This window comes from Sarcophilus harrisii, chromosome 1, assembly GCF_902635505.1.
Source record: "Sarcophilus harrisii chromosome 1, mSarHar1.11, whole genome shotgun sequence".
NCBI lineage: Eukaryota > Metazoa > Chordata > Mammalia > Dasyuromorphia > Dasyuridae > Sarcophilus > Sarcophilus harrisii.
In genome coordinates, this window is record NC_045426.1 from 117,090,810 (window position 1) to 117,112,910 (window position 22,101).

General features: G+C 34.8%; 1 protein-coding gene across 4 annotated transcripts in view; it reads right to left on the reverse strand.

The window, feature by feature from the left end:
* The window catches only part of PDCD1LG2 (programmed cell death 1 ligand 2), a 39,641-nt gene that overhangs the window by 11,279 nt on the left and 6,261 nt on the right, over positions 1–22,101 (reverse strand). The window contains exons 1-5 of one of the 4 annotated variants that reach the window (XM_031962054.1): positions 21,919–21,942; positions 18,480–18,548; positions 12,070–12,417; positions 7,475–7,759; positions 599–730 (exon numbers count right to left, since the gene is read on the reverse strand). In XM_031962054.1, coding sequence (XP_031817914.1) covers positions 599–730; positions 7,475–7,759; positions 12,070–12,417; positions 18,480–18,534 — 820 coding nt within the window. In that variant the 5' untranslated portion in view covers positions 18,535–18,548; positions 21,919–21,942. Of the gene's footprint in view, positions 1–598; positions 731–7,474; positions 7,760–12,069; positions 12,418–18,479; positions 18,549–21,918; positions 22,092–22,101 lie in introns of those variants that run through there. The other 3 variants (XM_023498593.2, XM_012544067.3, XM_012544068.3) reach the window with 3 other exon arrangements.

Below are 22,101 nucleotides of genomic sequence, written 5' to 3' on the forward strand. Positions count from 1 at the left end.
AAATGGATTGCCACAGGAAATAATAGTGAATTCTTTGTTACTGGAAAGAGGCTAGTAAGGGTTATAAGAAATGATTCCTTCCTAGCTGAGACTGTCTCTATGCATTCTGAAAGTCTAACCTTGACCAATTTGGTCCTCAGAGCCAGCAGAATTATTCTGTTAACATCTGGATCTCATAAATATTAACATATTCTTGGATCAGAAAGTGAACAGAATAAGGCAGTTCCTGGAGGAACAAAGCATTCCTCCCCTTCTTCTCCCCACCCTAATTTTTTTTTTTTTTAATTTAAAAAGGGGGGAAAACAAAACAGTACCTGCTTACCAAAAATCAGCATCAACTAGGTTGGGGGAAATACTGTGACAACATCAAATCAAACCCAGCAAGTCAGAGTGGAGTTTATATTACCATCGAAACATAGAACAGAGAACTAGAAAGGTCCCTACTATATAGTTCAAACTCATTTAATGAGCTCGATGAAGATGTTGAGCCCAAGGAAATAAAATGACTTGCTCAATTATTAAGATCAGACCTAAGATTTTTTGATTTCCTGACTTCTGCACAGTCCAACCCTCTTCCCATAGAAGCAATGGAGCTTACCAGTTCTGCGAGAAACCTTTGAGTTATGTCGTAGTTTAAGGAAAATCAGGAATACCGCCACAAAAATGATGATGCAGGTGGAAATGAAAATATAAACCAAGGGTAATTCTCTATATGGAATTTTCTCTTGATCTGCAGAAATAAGTTACCCAGAACACTGTTAAAAGATGGCCAATTTCAACAGGGATTCTGATACACATCATCAATATTACTTTGGACTGTTTGCTCTGTGCCACTTAACCAAGCTGCTAAATTATCAGATACTTGGGAATTTCCAGTTGAATTGAATTGGGTTAAATGAAGTTGGTTCTTGCCCTCTAGGAACTTAACATCTGCAGAGATTTTTGAGATGCTCAAGTAAAATGTACTTTTGAGAGAGGATTCTGGGAAGTTAACAGAGTAGGTCAGAAAACTTTGGGTTATCCAAATTTCCTCCACAAGAAAAGAAAAAAAAAAAGATAGAATATTGCCTCAAGGAGAATATAGAGCAGCCTGGGAAAGCTCTGGCTTTCAGAGCCTGAGGTTGGCCTGAGGGAAGTAGGAACACCTCCATGCCCTGGGGATAGTTGGGGTTAGGAAACAGCTTCAGCCTCAGAAACTTTGATTTTATAGAAAGTGTATGGGATTTGGCTGGTGAGTAGGGGAAGACTGAAGGATGGAGCTAGCACACACCTATTGAGTGCAGTAGCAGAGTGGCTGAGACTGGCTGGCTCTGGGAATTTGTAGGAGAGCAAATTGGTATCAGTTCCAGGACAGAGAGCACAGCTGTAGTTTGCAGCCACCAGAGGGACTACAGGGAGCAAGATTATTTGCAGGTATCATGCCTGGGGGCCATACCAGTGGCTTAGAAATGGAGAGGAGTGCCCAAGGTGAGAGCACAGATCTTACAAATTAACAGTAAGAAAAATCCATTCCACTTATCTCAGGAATAGAACTTGATTATACTAATAGCTGCTAAAAAAAACAAAACTAAACTAAAATGAATAAGCAAAGGAGAAAGAACTCAACCATAGATACTATGGAGATAAAAAATTTGGGTTCATATTTATAAGATAAAATAGAGCTAAAAAAAAAAAAAAAGCCACTCTTTTTTCAATGAGAAATGTCAAATCGTCCCAAACCCCAAAAGAGTTTTTGGAAGAACTTAAAAAGGATTTTAAAAACCAAATAAGAGAGATTCAGGAAAAATTAGAGGAAAAATGAAGAGCAATCTAATAAAATTATGAAAAGAAAGTCAATTTGACATAGAGAATCAAAAACTTAAGGAAGAAAATACTTCCTTGAAAACTAGAATTGGGCAAAGGGAAATTCAATGATATTCTAAGACACCAAGATATATATATATATATATATATATATATATATATATATATATTTTTTTTTTAAATCAAAAGAATGAAAAAAATAGATAATGTAAAACTTCTCATGAGAAAAACCAATCTGGAGAACAGATTGAGGAGAAATAATATAATAGACTATATTAAGATTACAATTAAAAAAAAGAATCTTGATACAATATTATAAGAAATTATCAAGGAAAATTTCCCTGAAATTCTAGAACAAAAAGGCAAATCCCCCTGTCACCACCTGAAAGAGATCCCAGGAGGAAGATTCATAGGAATATCATAGTCAAATGCCAAAGATCTATCAGGGAGAACATATCATGAAGCTGCAATGAAGATTACATCAACTACTACATTGAAGGATTGTAGGATTTGGAATGCTATATTTCATAGAGCAAAGAGTGGGTTTAAATCAAAGGTAACTTATCCAACAAAGTTAAGTATAATTCTAACTAATAAAAAAAGATATTTAATGAATTGAAAGACTTTTCAGGTGTTTATGATAAAAACAGAATTTAAGGAGCAGAACCAGGAGATCATTATACATTGCTACAAGACCATACAATGATCAATTCTGATGGACGTGACCCTCTTCAACAATGAGTTGATTCAAACCAGTTCCAATAGTTCAGTGATAAAGAGAGCCATCTACACGTGGGAGAGGACCATGGGAACTGAGTGTGGACCACAACATAGCATTTTCACTCTTTCTGTTATTGTTTGCTTGCATTTTTGTCTTCCTTCTCAGCTTTGTTATTTTTTTTTCTTTTTCTTTCTAGATCCAATTTTTCTTGTGCAGCAAGATAACTGTATGAATATGTATACATATATTGGATTTAACATATATTTTAACATATTTAACATGTATTGGACTGCCTGCCATCTAGGGGAGGAGGGGAAAATTTGGAACAGAGGTTTTGCCAGGGTCAATGTTGAAAAAAATTACCCATGCATATGTTTTATAAATAAAAAGCTATAATAATAGTAATAATAATAAAGCACAGGAAAAAAATCAACATATAACATCTAGGAAAAATATAAAGTAAACTTTAAAAACCAAACACAAGGGGCTCAAAAGATCAAATTGTTTACTTCTTATTTGTGAAAATATTATAAGTACTCTTATGGCTATTATTACTATTTGGGTAGTGTGAAAGAAATACTGAGGCTTAGTTGAGTATTATGGGATGATTCAAAAAAAATAAAACAGTAGGGAGAGATTTAAAAAGAGTAATTATCTCATACTAATGAGGTGTAAAAGGAAAAATTGAAACAGAAGAGGTTAGTAGTGGGGAAGATGAGTAGTGCTACATATACCTCTAGAACAATATAAAAGTCTTCTAAACTCAGAAAGAAATAAGAAGTCAAGGAAATAGGACTGGGGGAGAGGATAAGGGAAGGAATCTTGGATAAGTTAACATACAGAAGGGCAAGGTATTGAGTAGAAGTAAAGCAGAGGATTGAGGAAGGGTAGGAACAGGGTGAAAAGGATAGTGAAGAAAAATAGATGGGAGGAAAATACACATGTAATTTGAGATTAAAATGGGAGGGATAAATTTACTCATAAATGAAAATTAATAGATTAAAAATATGAATTCAGCAATATATTTTTTCAGGAAATGCTATAAAAATGAGATATAAAGAAAGATAAAATAAAAATCTGGAGTAGAATTTATTAGGCTAAAGGAAAAAACCACCAAGGGTAGCAGCAATCAAAATCTCAAAGTTAAAGCTAAAATAGATTTAATCAAAAGAGAAAAAAATTAGGGAAACTATACTATGTGTCAGCAATATTTTTCAATATTATTTTGGGAAATTGCTTAAAATAATTATTTTAGACAGTACAAAATATACTTTTATATACTGTACACCAAGCCAGACATGGGAACTATATGAACATAAATATAAAACACTTTTTATACAAATAAAGTCAGATCTAAATAATCGAAGCAATTTTTACTATTCATGAATAGGTAAAGCCAATATAATTTTTAAAAAAGGACAATTTTACCTAATTAACCTGTTTATTCAATGTCATCTTAATTAAATTACTAAAAAATTATTTTACTGAATTAGAAACAATAGTTACAAAGTACATTTGGAAGAACAAAAGGTCAGGGATTTCAAAGAAACCTGGGGGAAAAGATGTAAAGGAAATAGATTCAACAGTATCAGATTTTAAACTACATTATAAGAGCATTGTTAAAGTGTAAGATGAATAATTTCATTTATTTTAAATAAACTTATGCAGCCAAAAATAGAACCAATACTGAAAATTGGGTGAAAACTTTCATAGACTGTCTTTCAGATAAGTTATGATTGTGTTGAAATACTTCTGTGATGTAGGAAATGATGACCTTGATGTAGAGAAAGATTTGAAGGAAGATGCTATCTACCTTCAGAGAAACTGATGATAATTGGAAATAAGCATAGTACAGTCTTATAAATATGTGTATGTTTATAAATACATATATATGTGTGTGTATTTTGTGCTTAATTGTAGTCTGGGAGGGGAATAAAGTAAAAAGTGCACAACAGAGAACCAAAAAAAAATTACAAGGAAGCAAAGAAAAGCTAGACAGCATCAAAAACAATGTGTAGCATTTATTATAGAATGAAATAAGGTTTTTTTTTGGACATCGAAATTTATTGTTTCATATTAAATCCTCTCATGTTCTGCTATGTACATGGGAATTTTTTTCTTTTCTTGTTTTATATTTGTTTAAAATAAATTTTTAGAATTTCCAAAAAATAAAAAAGAAATACTTTAAAAGAAATGAATTTGCAAGGAAGAAATTTTGTTTTAAACAAACAAAAAATGATCCAAAAAACCAAACATCACTAAATGGATGATGATAAGTTAACTCTGGGGCTTAATGATAAGTTAACTTGGGTATACTTAAATAGATAAATGAATAAAATATAAATAAATAAAATATAAAAATAAATGAATGAATAAAATATAAATAAAGTTTTGAAGGTATATAAATAAATAATAATTTGAAAAACAAGTACACATTCATAATTTTCGCTTCTGTTTGCCTTGATGATGCACTGCGAAGGACCGTCCAATTTTAAGAAGAGTGTGGTCACCCTATAAAGCCAGGAGCAGATGTCTGATGAGGATATGGATGGTAGAGAAGAGGCAAACAAGCCGAAGTGCAGCGGAGTGGAAACACATGAGGAATTTTCGGAAACAGAAATTAAGGGGCTTGTAGATGTGATAACAGGAAAGTCATTAATGTTATCAACATCAGGAAACCATAGAACCACAGGGACACTATCAGCTACCATAGAATTTTCCTACCCTTGCACAGATGTCAATATAATTCATTAGGGGAGGATGTTGGGTTGGAATGTTCCAGCACTCGTGGCATTCAACTAATAAATATTAATTGAGCATCTATGATGTTCACAGAAGGTAAACTCCTTGAGGGCAAGGATATTTAATTTTTGTCTTTGTATACCAGCACATAACACAATGCCAGGAGTGGGGCAGATATTTAATAACTGCTTTCTGGGTTTAATTGAATTGTTGAAGCTTATGCCTAATTCAAAAGAAAAAAGATCAGATAGAAGAGGTAGAACATTAGCATTATATTATAAAAGATATGAAAATCCATGAACCTGAGAATGGATACACAAAACAGAGCATCTGTGTGGGAATAAATGGAGGGAAAAAAATACTATCTTTCCAAAAAGAATATACACATAAATTTCTCTAAACAAATCAAGACTAAGAATGTAATCACATCATTGTGTGTGAGAAATAGTGAAAGGGATGAAATAAAAGAAGCCCAGGAAAATTTATATGAACTGATGCTAAGCAAAATGAATAGATTTAGGGGATTAGTTTATATACTGGCCACTATATTATAAAGAAAAACAACTTTGAAAGATTTAAGAATTCTGATCTGTGCAATGACCAGCCAAAACTTCAGAAGATCAATGTTGAAACATGTTTCCTATCTCCAAAGAGAGGAATGATAGTCTAAAGATATAGAATGAGACATATATTTTTATACATAGCCAATATTTGTGGATTTGTTTTTATTGACTATGCTTATTTGTTACAAGATAAGGTTTAAAAAAAAACTTATTAAAAAAAACTATCAAAGTCACTGATGTAACCTTAAAGGTATAAAGAGAGAGAAGAAGAGAAAAATAATCAGGGGCATTCTGGGAAAAGACATACCCATTCCTATTGTCATATATGAGAATGGTTGAAGGAATTGGATTTATCCAGGAGAAGAGAAGACTTAAAAAAAAGACAAAGCTACTGTCTTCACATCTTTGAGGGATGATATCTGGAAAAAATATTTAGCTTTTTTTTTTTTTTTTTTGCATGGCTTTAGGTGTCTGGAGTAAACCCAATGGATAGAAATAAGGATAATGATAAAAATTGTTATTACTCTCATTTCTATAGGAGTCTATGTACATTACTATCCCCATTTTTGTTGCTGTTAAATTAATTTTTAGTCAGATCCAACTCTTTATGACCCCAGTGATGTTTTCTTGGCAAATATACTGGAGTGTTTTGCCATTTCCTTCTCCATGGTACCCATTTTGCACTTGAGGAAACTAACAAAACATATAAGTGACTTGCCTAGGGTCACACAGGTAGTAAATGTGTGATTCTGGATTTGGATTCTAGTCATGACTCCAGGCCCAGTACTCTATCCACTGCACCATTTAACAACCTCCATTTATAGATAAGAAAACAGAGGCTTAGAAAGACTGATTCCTGTAGTCACACTACTGAAAATGTACCAAGGAAGAAAAAAGCATTTAAAGCTAGAAAGGACTTCAGAGATCATCTGACCTACATTCTTAATTTGCAGATCAGCAAACTGAACTCAGAAGATTGTCATTTTTCCAAAACCATACAGCTGAAATTATTGCGGGAAGATACCAGAAGCAAGAGGAAGAGACAAAAGGCAGTATGTGCCAGCTTTGTCAGTAGAAGAGGGAAGATTGAGTCATCTAGAAAACTTTTATGAAGGAGGCTCATCAGCTGGTTCTTGAAGGGTGTATAAGACTTAGACTAATAGAGAGGAGAGGATAAGGAAAAGTAAAGTTTGTGAACAATAAGCCATTTTGCCTGGAGCCAAAGCTCTTATAAGGAAAACCAGTCAAGTCCACCATGAAGCCCTTTTTTAAGAGTCTGAGAGATGTTATGGAAAGAGCTCTGGTCTCATACTTAGGAGATGAGTTTGAATATGTCAATTTTGATATTTATTTGCTGTGCAATTATGAGTTAATCTGTTCCCTCATTTATAAAAAAGGAATAAAGATACTCATAGGGTTAATGTGAGAACAGAGCTCTGGAACTCCTAAGAGACATCGAAATGTGGATTATTACCATTTTAAGGTCTAGATTTCCCAAGGAAAAGGCAAGAAATTGATGATGAGACTTCAATCTTTGGAAATGAGTTACTGAACTTGTCTGGATTACATGTGATTGCCAAAAAGCATTGATAAACTCCACCTCCCCTAGTAGCTACTGATGCTTGAGAAGGGCGTCAATGGTTACCTGAACAATGGTTACCTGAAGTGTTCACGACAGCAGATGTACTTTCTTGAATAGCTTCATTCCAGAACTCACAGCTGACATTGCTATGAGTGTTTGCTTTTAGCCTTAGGACACTGGTGATGTTATAGAGACCTTCAGGGGTCTTCGAGTAGGTGGTATTCACAGATTCACTGATATTTAGCCAGGTTACCACTGCCAGAGGATAGCCCTGAGACTGACAGGTAAGCTCCATTTCATTGTTTCCTGGGACTCTGATGACTTGAGTATTTATTGTCTTGTAGGAAGCTAGGCAATGAAAAAAATGAAAGTGGAATTAAGTTTTCCTTTTCTACTTCATTTATTCCTTGCTTCCTTTCCTTCATAGAGCTTACAATTTCTTGTTAGTTGCCTCTAGGAAAAATTTTAGTTGAAACAATTGAAAAAGTATTCTGAGGGTTTTAATTAATTTTTATGTTCAATTCAATAAATACTTTTTAGTCACCTACTGTGTGCAGGGCTCTGCTAGGTAAAAATATGTGTGTGTGTGTGTGTGTGTGTGTGTGTGTGTGTGATATAAAAATATGAAAAGTCAGACAATTTCTGCCTTCATGTAACTTACAGTCTACTAGAAGGCAAGAAGTTTCCTCTCCTTGCTATTAAAAATAAAGGAAACTGTAGTCATTATAATAGATCTAAATGACATCATGGCCAGGAAAAGAAATATAATTACATTAAGGTTCCTAGAACATTTTAGCTGCATTTTTGCTCTTATCATAAAATATCCCATTTTAATACTGAGTCATATATGATGGACTTTCCTTCTTCCCTCCTCTTAGTCTATAAGCTCATTGAAAACCGGAAGTGAGTCACTTTTCATATTTATATTTCATATATCTATATAATAGGTTTTTTTGTCTAGCAGAGTCCTATACAAAGTAGGAGATTAATACATCTTTATTGAATTTAAATATTAATTAAAACTCTTAGAATAGGGGCAGTTAGGTGGTGCTGCTGAATTAAAGAATATGTACAGATGGGGCAGTTAGGTGGTTCAGTGAGTAGAGCACCAGCCCTGAAGTCAGGAGGATCCGAGTTCAAATTTGATCTGAGACACTTAGCACTTCCTATCTGTGTGACCTTGGGCAAGTCACTTAACCCCAATTGCTTCAACAAAACAAGAAAAGAAAGAAAAAGAAAAAATGATTCTAACGTTCTCTCTCCTTCTGTTTTTAAGACCAGATATATATATATATATATATACATATACACATAATATTTATGCCCAATGTTATTCTATACAAAGTTAGTGATCAATAAATCTTTATTGAATTGAATTGAAATATTAATTAAAACTCTTAGAATAGGGGCAGGTAGGTAGTGCAGTGAATAGAGCACCAGGCCTGAAGTTGGGAGGACCTGAGTTTAAATCTGTTCTTAGACACTTAACACTTCCTAGTTGTGTGACCCTGGGCAAGTCACTTAACCCCAATTACCTCAGGCAAAAAAAATGACAACAACAACAACAACAAAAACCCCAAAAAACTGGCAGAATACTTTTTCAGCTGTTTCAACTAAGCTTTTTCTGGGGACTACTGGCAAGAAAATGTGAGCTCTACGAGAACAAGGATTCTTTTATTTCTTCTCCAGGAGAAAAAGCAAGAAACAGGGACTAGACATTTTCAAATAATCATAAACTGATGGTATTTACTTAGCATTTGCATGGTTAATTGTTCTCTGTATTATTACAAAAAAGTTAGACACTGAAGACCTAAAAGAGTCATTGGTAATGTTGTTTGCTCAGTGGATAGAGTCAGGAAAATTTGTGTATAAATCTTGCCTCAGACACTTCTTAGCTGTGTGATCCTGGGCAAGCCATTTTGGGTTGCCTAATGTGTAAATGGAAATAATAATAGCACTTACCTTCCAGGATTATTGTGAAAATAAAATTGGAGAATATTTCTTTATATAGTGCTATGCAAATCTTACTAAAATACCACAAATGTTAACTATTTTATATAAAGATAAATAGTATAACATGAGAAAATGATATAGCAAGGGACTAATAATTCAGTAAATATCAAATTTGTGGACATCAGTAAGCTGTAGAAAATGTGAGCTATTTGTTGACATTGGGAGGCCTATCTTGTCTAAACTTGATTGTCTCTAGCTCCTACAACAGTGCTCTGCACACCATAGATATGCCTTGTTTGTTGAATGCATTAATGAATTATTAAATGAATAATTTTTGTAGAAGCCTATTCAGATATCGGAATGAATAGAGAAAGTAGAAAGCTGGGAATGGAAGCAATAAACAGTAATGATGATGGGTCAGTAGTTTATTTAATTCTTAGACTACTCACTTAATTAAGGGTGAAATCATTGATCCTGATACACAGAGAGATACTACATACTAATAAGAAACACGAATGCAGCAATAAGCAAACATTGCCACCACCAGCATCATCACCTTCATCAACAAGAACTGTTCACTATGTACATAGCACTATATAAAATGCCAGCTTTGGTACCACTTTCAGGAAGTTGCAATAGAAAGTGGCAATAAAGATCTTTTTAAATTAAAAATAATAATCTAGTCAGAAGGGCGATTAGGTAGAGAAGTAGATAAAACCTGGGCCTGGACTCAATAAGACTTGAATTTAATTCTGGCCTCAGACAATTGCTAAGTTTGTGACTCTTGACCAGAGTCACTTAACCCTATTTGCCTCAGTTTCCTCATCTGTAAAATGAGCTGGAAAAGAAAATGGCAAATCACTCTAGTAGCTTTGCCTAAAAAATTCCAATTGAAATCATGAAGTGTTGGACATGGCAGAAATGACTAAACAATAAACTTAGAAAATAACTAGTGGGTGGATTAGACATTTGAATTGGAGGCTGAGAGAAAGAATGTAAAATTTGGTAGGAAAAAAATCATCAGAATTTGGAAAATAACTAACTAGCATTTATTAAAGATCTACTATGAGCCAAGTGTTATACTCGATGTTGGAGTTACAAAAACAAAAATGAAGTAATTCCTGATCTCAAGAAGCTTGCATTTTACCCAGGGAAACAGCACATACACATCTAAGTATATATAGCCATGTAAAAAATCACATCAATTCTTTGAGAAGTGAGATGGAAGTGTTACTCATCCACCTTCCAGAAAATGTGGAAGTTGGGCTGAGGGCAATTTTCTTAAGAAAAGTTGAGCAATTTTCATAGAATCTTAGAAGTGGGATGTTAGGAATCATTGGATCTAGCTTTGTGCTCAGGAAGAGATCCTTTCTCTATCAGTTGTCACAGATGATCACTTAGCCTTTAGTAACATGGGGTTCTGAAAGAATGAGAGGCCACTATCTTTGGGGGTAGGACAGTTTAAGTGAATCTGGAATATTTTCCTTAATAGGTGCCAGTCATTGTCTTAGGCACTGAAGACATAAAGACAACAGTTCCTTTCATTAAGAACTTTAAGGTCTCCTGGGGGAAGCAAAATATACACAGATATATCAATGCAAAACATATAAGGTAAACTCAATGTCATTTGAGGATGAGAGCACTAATAATTGGGAGAATCAGGAAAAGACTCATAGAGGATGTGGGAGAGTATATTTTTCTCCTCTCTCCCTTGCCCCTTTACCCCCACAGTATTTATAGCAGCACACACATAAGCTGTGAGAGCAAATGCTTCCTCTAAGTAAGATGGGACCTCAAATTCTTGGCTGCCTCTTTTGCTTTGTGTTTCTTTTTTTGGATGTGATCAAACAATGATCCCAAGAGATTATTGCTTTCATATTTGGTGGCTACTTCATGAGCTCAATCATTGATTTGGACATTACTTGCCCCACAGGAGAATATGTTCCTTATAACTATTACCTTCAAGGAGAGAAAGATGAGACATTCAAAAAATGACAGTCTAAAAGATATGGACTTTGAATCACTTTTTGAACAGTACATATCTAGATGAACGTTCAATAATCCCATAAATATCTCATAGGTCTTTGTCTCCTTGGAATGTATTTGAGATTATAGTTTATTTCTTAAGTGTGTAATGAGGTTTTTTTTTTTTTTTTTGCATTTTAAGCATTTCTTTTGTTGTAAAGTAATTGTCCTAAATCTGTATATGATATTTTATACATTTTCTAGAAAGAACTCTACGAATTCCTTTCAAGGGAAATCCTCCACATGAACTATATCTAAGCTTTCTTACAGAGATTATAGGACCATACATTTAGAGCTGAAAGGAATCTGGTCCAATCCCCTCATTTTATGGGTGAGGAACTGAGATCCAAAGAAACTGGGTGGCTTACCCCAAATCACCCAGCTTAAACCAGCCATCCAGTTCTAAATTTATCATTCTTTCCATCATACCATGCCAACTCCTGGACTTCAGTAAGGGGCAAATGAACCAAAAAAATACAAGAAAATGTCTACTTTCCTTGTTTGGGGTCTGGCCTCTTCAGGAATGGAACCAAGTCTGTTCAAGTCCAGAACTGGAGTCTTTTATGTCCAAGATTCAAGGGATCTCATATGTTCTGGAATATACCTTTTTATCCCCATATACCCTTACCCACATTCCCATATGACCATGTGCTTCTGCACATCCTTGCAAGATAACCAACCTTTTACTTGTAGAGTAACATACTTGTAGTCAGCAGCATCCCTATAGAAAAGAAGGCAGTGGTACTGGCCGGCATCCATTATTTGGACATCCCTGATATGAAGCAAGGCCTTCCTGAGGGACAGCTGGTCCTCTAACAACGTCATTCTTCTTCCAGTGGGTTCACTGTGAATTTCCAGGTCTTCCTGCTTACTAGGAAAATTCACAATTTTTCTTTCATCCTTTGCCCAAGTGACTCTTAATGCTTCAATGTCCACTTCTCCGCCAGTGTCAAAGTTACACTCCATTGTGATATTACTACCATAGTCTGCCATATAAAACTCCTTGGGAACAGTCACTATAAATAAACCTATGGAGGAAAACAAAAATACCATGGTATTATTTGACCACAGACCCCAATTTTGATTTAGTTGAAACAAAAAAGGTCAGCTTCATATTATCCCTATGAATTGATTGCCTGGTATTACAAATTGATGACTTGATAGAAATCAAGAGACTGCCTCTATTGATGTATCTTTAATGTGAGTTACTTTCCCTAATCTAGAACTCAGGTTTTTCCATAAAATGAAAGGTTTGCACTTGATGGTCTCTGAAGACCCTTCTAAATATGACAATCTTTGAAGCTATCATCTCTGGCCCCATAACTTCATCTGAGACTCCTTTCTTTTGCTTCCTCTTATTCAGTGCAGCAGCAACTCTTTGTTTTGCATTATTTCTTGGATACACTGCCACAGCACTTTCTTATGTCCCTAAACATCCTACCCTGGACCATAAATTTAGATTTAGAACTGGAAGGAATCTGGTTCAATCTCATTTTATGGGTGAGGAACTGATATTCAGAGAAGTTGGATGACTTGCCCAATATCACAGCTTAAACCAGGTCACACGACTAACCTAATCATCCTTATCTCTACTTCCTTTTCAAAACAATAAAAAATCCTCTTCCTCAAACACTGTTTATCAAGCTACCTCTTTTTTAAGATCCCAAAGCGGGGTTCCTTCCTAAATAGGTCTCATGTCAAATTAAATTTCCTATAGTATGAGGGGAGAGAAATACTGACTCTGAAATGAGAACTGGGTTTCAAATCTTATCTCTGATACTTTCTACCTGTGAGATCTTGGGCAAAATATTTAACCTCCTTTTCTCTTCTATAAAATGAAGAGTTTGGACTACATGCCTTCTAATATCCCTTACAACTCTAGATGTGTATACCCACGATCTTTATTGGGAACCTTTTCATCTTGCTTTAATAACCGAGCCCTAATCACTTCACCAATCCCTAGTCTTCCTCCATTTCTTCAGTCATTTATTCATTCAATTAAAAAACACTCTGGGAACACCTACTAAGGACAAGGTACCACCATCCTCTCAGTCATCCTGGTTAGTAATATTGTGTCTTTCTAAACTTCTCACTCTCTCATCTGGCTACTCCCCTTACTATTCCTCCCACTCCATATCCAATCAGTTGCTAGGTCCTCTCATTTCCTTGTTCATACTTCACATATATACTGCCTTCTCTCCTCTCTGACATTGGCACCAGGACAATGCTAATCCCAGTGCAAGTTCTCATCTCCTAAATCATTGCAATAGCTTGTTGGTTGATTTCCTTGCCTCAAGTTTCCCCTCATTCTAATTCATCTTCACTCAGCTGTCAAATAGAACTTCCAAAAGTTCAAGTTGGACTATGTCACAATCCCCACATCATCCCAATTCATCCAATTAAATTAATTCCAGTGGCTTATATGCCTTATCAAATAGTTTATAAAGTTCTCTCTAACCTGCCCCCTTCCTATCTTTCCAATCTTACATCTTACATCCCAGCAGGTAAGCTGCAATCCAGTGTCATTGGTTTCTTTGCTGCTCCTCAAACGTGTCACTTTGTCTCCCATGCTTGGGACTCTTCCATTTCATCTCCAGTTCCTAGCTTTTCTCGTTTCTTTTGAGTCTTAGATAAATTCTCACATTCTTCAATTAGCCCTTCTTGACTACTCCTTAATTCTATTTTGTAAATATTCCCTCATTAGATGATAAGAAAGGACTTTCTTTTGCCTTTCCTTGTATCCCCATCACTTGGCACAGCCCCTGACAAATAGTAAGTACTTAATAAATAATAACTGATAAACTGACTTTACTAGATGTTGAGCTCCAAGTCTAGGGGAAAAAAAGGATGTTTTTTAAACTAAATCCCTCCCCTTTTTAAGTATGTGTATTTTCCAAAGCTTTGTCCTAGGCTCTCTTCTCTTCCTATCTATACTTGTTCCTTGTATTACTGATCTCATCCTGGTCCTGGATTCAATTATTATTTCAGTGCAGATGACTCCCAAATCCTAATATATTCAGTTCTGATCTCTCCAATCTTTCATCATCAACTGGTTGGTGAATATCTATATGTCTCATTATCATCTAAAACTCTATATATCCAAAATGTTTTTCATGATCCTCTCTTATAAATCTGAACTTTCTCTAATCTTCACTATTTCTGTTTAAGGTACTACAAAACTCCCAGTTACCCCATTTCATAATCTCAGTCTTATCCTTGATTTTCCTTTCTTTTTTTTTTTTTTACTTCTCTTATCCAGTGCAGTACAAATTCCCATTAAACATAACATTTCTCACTATTGTCTCCTTTTCTCCATTCACAGAACCAACAATTTTTCAAATTTTCATCTTTCTTGGACAATAGCAAGAACTCCTCAACCAATCTCTCTGCTTCCAGATTCATCCCTTTCCCAACCATCTTCCACACAACTATCAAAATAATTTTTCTAAGATACCATTCCACTTCCCAAAATGAATGCTTGAGAGAGAATGAGGAGTCCAGAATGACACCTACCTTGCTAACCTAGGTGGCTGGGAGGATGTCCTTAGTAACTGTTCATTAAGTACTTTTGATTGAATGCAAAGTGATTAGATAAATGGATGAAGGTTAAAGATTTCTGGACTGATTAGGGTTCTGTTATTAATTCCCCTTCTCCAAAACCTTCATTGGGTAACTATTACTTTTAAGATAAAATGCAAATTCCTCAGTCTGGCATAAAAAAAATCACTAAAATCTGGCTGTCTTCCCTTTCCAGCCTTATTTCACATTATGTCCCTTCACTATTCTCTTTCTCTATTCCCCACTATGTAATTAACTAGACTACTAGTCTCAGACTTGATCTTTCATCTCTGTTGGCACTGCATTTTCACAAAATATCCTTTTTATGTGGAACATACTTCTTCCTAAGACCTGATTCTCAGAATCCTCTTCCTTAGGCTCAGCTCAGGTACTATCTCTTTAATGAAACCTTTCCTAATTTTTTCCATTTGTTAGTGCTTTCTTCCTTCCCAAATTTCCCTGTATTTATTTAAATGAGTGCCCTTATATTCCAGCAAAATTTGACCTCATTGAGGCCAGTGACTGCCAATATTTATATCTTTTTAACAAAGAAATATACTATAGCATCTAAACATTATTGACAATTTTGGTTCTTTTTTAAAATAAATATTTGTTGTTATATATAGCAGCAAAAGTTGTTAGCAAATGAAAGTGATTTGTGAACTTAGCTTTCTAACGTAAACCAAAAATACACCGGGGGAACTCCAAACACAGTTAAATTTCCTCCTCATAATGCATTAAAGCAAAAAGTCTTATACAAACATTTAACCTGGCTAATAGAAGGCTAAGTAGAAATAAAATATTTAATTTATTTATTTTAAAAATACCTTTATTTAAAATTTTGAATTCAAAATTCTTTCTTTCCCTTCCTCTGTCCCTTCCCCTCTCCCTGAGATGGTAAGCAATCAAATATAGGTTATACATATGCAATTGTGTATAACATTTCCATATTTGTCATTTTGTATATGAACCAAATAAAAGATAAGAAAGAGTAAAAAATAGCAGGTTTGTGAATTTATTAACCATAAACATAATTATAAACCATATAAACATAAACAATAATTATATGTAAACATATATATATATATATATAACCACAAATACCTATTTTTTGTGTGCCATCTACCTGCTCCTATTGGTATGAAAAGCATACACAATTATAGGTATAAATATACACTTTTATATACACACAGAGAGACTTGTGCATATGAATGAGCATCAGAATTCAGGTAGGAAACGTCCTAGGTTCAAATGCTGATACTTATTGTCTAGCATAGATCTGTCATTTCAATTTCCTAAGACTTGGTTTCTTTCTCTCTATTATGAAAATGATGATACTTGTAACAGCAATCTCATAGGACTGATGTGTGGAAAGCATTTTGCATACACCCCAGTATTAGTTAAATGTAAATACTGGGATTCTGTTGTGCATATCTATTAATGAATCAGCAAGTATTAATTAAGTGCTTGCTTTGTGCCAAGCACTCTCTGCAGACTGTGCTATGTTATGTGTATACACACACAATAATAAAAATATGTATGTATATTTGTATATGTAGATATATGTGTGTCTGTATATAGCCTTTCTAATCAGCACTTAACATAGTTTCTGGCATATAATAGACACTAAATAAATGCTATTGTTGACTGACTGTCTTCTGCTTTGCTTGACGAGAAGCTAGCTATTTTGGCATCGATTCTAGTGCTAGGTGGTTTTGGAAGGAAGTTTTATCTAAATATTCCATTCAAATAGTAGTAAATGCTCAGACTCAGACTAAGTACCTATTAAAGCCACAATGCTCTGTTACAAATTAGAAACAAAAACTCCAGAATCTCTTTACTGTGATTTAATGTGAATTTTCCTCTTACCTCAGACCCTTGCCTTTGATTTTGTGCAAAGAAAGCTTATCCTTATGTGTTCTTCTGTTAGCTAGCAGAGCCAACAGCTTGAGAAGCACCAAAGGCTTTCTGAGAAGTGTGAAGTTTTGCATTTTAGTGTGACAAAGTTCTGAGTTAGTAGCTATGACAACTTCAGGAAGCTAAAATCACTAAATTATGCAGCTTATTAAATAAAAAGTAAAAATAATCACTTGGGTCATCTCAGCCTAGGGCTTCAAAAATAATGAAAATTTTAATGAACTAGGTGTAACCCAGGATTCAGGAGTCCTGGGATTTGGTAGATAAAACATATGGTCTTTTATAGAGAGATAACTGGGAGCTACAGAAAATATAATACTGAACCTGGAGCCAAGAAGACTTGAATTTGAATCTAATCTTTGACAACTACTGTATGACTGAAAGTAACCTCTGCCTACCTTAGTTTTCTCATCTATAAAAATGGGGCAAGATTAATAATAGCACCAACTTTCCAGAGTTGTTGTGAGGATAAACTGAGATGTTTATACAATGCTGTATTAATAGTATTTTGCATAATATTAGCTGGATGTGATTGTTATTATTATTATCTATTCATTGCCCAAAACTCTGAAGTGATCCTTAATAGCAATGTGGCAATAAATTCCTTGATTTGCCGTGGACCCTTGAAAAGCATGTCAACTGAATCCATACACAATCAAATCTACTTTGAAGAAAGAAGAGGGTAAGGGTTTTGGAGAAAAGGGTTGAAACCTTCATACCAAGCAAGTTGATTTAAAGTGGGCATCCCAAAGCCAACATGAGTTCCTAAATGCTCAGGTCACCTAGCTCAGTACATGTCTAGAAATCCAAGCTTCCCTTGCAGAGACAGAAGAGACAGCAATTCCTTCAGCAACCACTTTCCTTTTTTTGTGCCTCAGTTTATCATCTATAAAATGAAGTGATTGTACTAGATCTCCAAGTACTTTGCACCTCTAACATTCTATGAGTTTTTTGAAGAAAGATTGGGAGGGAACACTAATAATAATAGCTACCATAACTTTAAGGTTTACAAAGTACATTATCACATTTGAACATCATAACAATCATTGGAAGTATGAGCTATAATTATCTCCATTTTATAGAAGGGGAAACTGAGTCAGGCAGTGCCAAGTGACTTAAAGCTAGTAAATGCCTGAGGCTAGATTTGAATCTTTTTGATTGTAGGTTCTGTACTTGTACTATATCATTGAGCTGCCTAGCTAATAAACCTATTATGGCATTAAAATAAAATGTTTTTCTTTAAATGCAAATGTTACTGAGAAACATTAGCAACTAGAAATGAAAAAAAAAATTCCTTTCATGAAAAATTTCATTTGAATTGCAGTATCTAGTCCTAAATGTGAGGCCCTTGGTAAAGGAGCAGGAAGAACAATTCTCTATGGAAGCTTTCAGGACCTCTGTTGAATGGAAGAATCCCTTATTCATTCACATATTCCCTGATGGTCTACTGTGACCTCCTCCATGGCCTGGACAATGGAAGTATTCCACAAGAGATGATGTTCTTTAGCTCACCTTCTTCAAGCAAAGAAGCTGGTTTGGGACTTTTGACAAACTGGACGTAACACTTGCTCTACCTGCTTCATAAAGTTGTTGTTGTTATTATTATTATCGTTACCTGTTGTCAGGTGGAGCTTCATTTCCACAATCAGAAAGGAGAGAAGGAAGAACATTTTGCTTCCTGGGTCTGAGAGACAAAGACAGAAAAATTACCATCAGTATCTAGACTTTTTCTGCAGTGCTCATTCTGACTATGAATCAGTGTGCCTTGTGATTCAATGATTTCAGAAGAGGATGACTCTTAAACAAATCATTTGTGGAACATAAAGAAGTGACAGACAAGAGTTATTTGATTCATTGTGGGAAGAAAGAAAGGGAGATGATTCTGAAGAATTTTTTTTCCAATCTAAAGGTTTTCCAATCCAAATGGAAGTCATTATTTCTTAACTAGAGTAATTCAATTCCATTTAGGAAGCTTTATTAAGAACCCACTATGGATAAAGCCAGAGGCAGTATGATATAATAAATTGAGTGTCAATCTTGGAGGTGGAAATTCTACCTGAAACATACTGGTTGTGGGACCTTGGTCAAGACCCATAAATACAAATATGCTAATTTAATAAACCTCTAAGACAATTGCCAAATTACAGGGAGTCTGCCAATTTGCATTATCAGGGGTAATTCCTTATGCTGATAAAATCAAACATACAATATTCACAAGGCCTCATATTGGGTGCTTAAGATAGAAAGACTAAAACAAATCAGTCCCTACCCTTAAAGTGTCTAAAACGAATGGGTGACAGGAGCATGCAAGGAGATTCTGGAGGGAAACCAAATCAGAGTTATAGGGAACTCCATCTATCAATTTATAAATTTAAAAAACTTGTCTGGGGAAATGGGAAGTTAATTTGTGTCACAAAATATTAAATAATGATTTTAAAGAATGAAACATCATTCAATCAAATTGCTCTCACTGAAAAATATTACAAATATTAATGACAGGATAAAAGTTTTGTGTCATTAATAAAGCAAAAACACTAATTTCATCCTTTTAAAATTTCTTTTTGTATGCATTTTGTAATGTGCACAGTACATTTGTATAGCAGTTTACATATATAATTTATAAATAAAAATCAAGGGTATATATTTAAACATTTTTTCTGATAGGATACATTATCAGAAAAGTTTAGACACTGTTGTTCTAAAGGACCAGAGAAGATTGAGGTTGGAAAGAAGTAGTATTAATTCCTGCTTTTGCTTAAAGATTCCTCTGCCCCCAATAGTGAAACTGACAAAGATGAGTAAGCAAACTTTCTCTATATCTTCTATTCATGGGAAAAGACTGTTCTGAGTAATAAGTGATGTAGGAGGGTATAATATACATTTTACAAAATTGGGCAAAGGTGTGAAAAAAAAAACTTTTCTGATAAAAGAATGGAGACATACAAGGTTCTGTCAAAACAAAACTAACAGAAATAAACCCAACTGCATATCATTATCTTTATCCATTCATTTTTTCTGTCATGAATGATCAAACTGATATGGGGGAGGCACAGTTGGGATCTAAAAAAGTTTTTTTTTTTAATAGATTAGAGCATTGATCTAAGTTTAATCAAATGAAATTCAATCAGGATAAAAGTAAAATTTTGCCCTTGGGTACAAAAAAATCAGCTTCACAAGTACAAGACTAGGGAAGCACGGTTAGAGATCAATTATTCTGAAAAAAGATCTGTTCTAAATTTCATATTTAGTCCTGGGTACCATAGTTTAAGAAAGTCACTGATAATAAAATGGAAAATGTTCTGAGGAATACAACCAGGATGGTAAAAGGCTTTGAGTCTAGTCCTATAGAGCGGTTGAAAGAACTGTTCAGCCTAGGGAAAAGAAAGCTTAAGGAGAATGCTAGCTATCTTTAAGGGTTTGAAGGGTTGTCATTTAGAGGAGAAACTGTTCTATTTGGGCAGAACCTCAAGCAGTGAGAGAAAGTTACAAAGAAGTAATTCAGGCTTTATGTCAGGAAAAAGTTACTAAATTAAAACTGTCCAAAAGTAAAATGAACTCAGAGATTCAAAGTCTTTCAGTAGATGCTGGATGACTACTTGTGAGATATGTTAGGTTGGAGGCTCTTTTCATTCATAGGACGGACCTTATAGTTACTGAGTTCTCTTCTACCTTTCAAAATCAATGTTTTATTAAAGCCTAGAGGGTTCTTAAGTTCAAAGGTATCAATACAATATTATTGGCAAACAGGAGCATTTGGAAGATGTCTCTGTGTGTAAAGATTTTTTTTTTTGGCTTCCGTTTGGACTTTAACCATGATATCCTTTATGACATTGGTGATGGGCACTTTTGACAATGATTTTCCCCTGTTTATTGATGTGGTGCTTAGAGAAGCAATGAACAAAATTATCTCTGGGGTTGTGCCCACCAAAGAATCTTATATGATCTTAGTATATGTATGAGAGATATATCTTTGGAAGGAAACCCTTTAAAGGCTTAGTTTTGCTCTGTTGTTGTTGCTGTTGAATTGTTTAGTCTTGTCTGAATCTTTGTGATCTCATGAATCATAGTACACCAGGCCCTCCTAACCTCCACTATCTCTCAAGTCTATCTAAATTAAATGTTCATTATTTCCATGATACTATCTTTCCATCTCATTTCCCCTTTTCTTTTGCCTTCAAGTTTTTCCTACCTCAGGGTTTTTTCCTGTGATTCCTGTCTTCTCATTATGTGGCTCTGGAAGGGAAAGTGATGCAGGTGACCTTGTCCAGCCCTCCCTCACTTAAATCCAATTCACTTGCATATCACAGCATCTCCTCTCTGACGTCATGGTCCTCTTCAAGAACGTAGGACACATAACAGCATATGACATAAGAGATGGTGCATTTGACATAATAAAGTTTAAATCCTTACTGAGATACTTTCTATTTGTATGATCCTGGGGAAATCATTTAAACTCTTGGGACCTCAGTTTCCCACTCTATAAAATGAGGATGTTGGATTTGATGCATTCTAAGGTCCTTTTCAGCTCTAAAACTAAGATTCTGTGTTAGTAAAGGGGGTAAAAAAATGAACATAAAAGCTTGTAAGGATCATTCCCCTTGGCTATGACTGGCTATTGCCCTAGAAGAAGATAGGACTTTAAATAACGAAAGCAAAACCAGATAGACAGGTAGACAGATAGACAGATGGATAGATAGATAATAAATATACACACATACATGTACATACACACATATGCAAATGAAGAAATGAATACATGTTTTTGATAATTGGGAAAACAGCTAGAAATTTCTCTCTAATCCATTCTCTCTCTGACCTATTTCACATATCTGCTAAAACTCACCATCAAAACTTAACAATAGGCTTCCCAGAAGAAGAGCCAAAATGGCAAGGTAAAGCTAAAGACTCAACCAAGCTCTTCCCCCAAGCCCCTCCAAATACCTTTGAATAATGATTCTAAACAAATTGAGAGCATCACTCCTACAAAAAGATGGAGTGAAACAATTTTCCAGCCCAGGACAACTTGGAAGTTCATCAGGAAGGGTCTTTCTCACCAGAGTAAAAGTGGAGTGCAGTCTGGTACAAGTCAGGTCAACATAGTCCAAACCCCAGCAAATCAGGGATAGGCTTCAGAGCAACTGAATCAGTAGCAGCAGTGGTGGTTTCCAGACTTCTCAGCCCACAGATGCCAAAGACAACTTTGGTCAACAGCAAAGGTTTGTCACACCTGGGAGTGA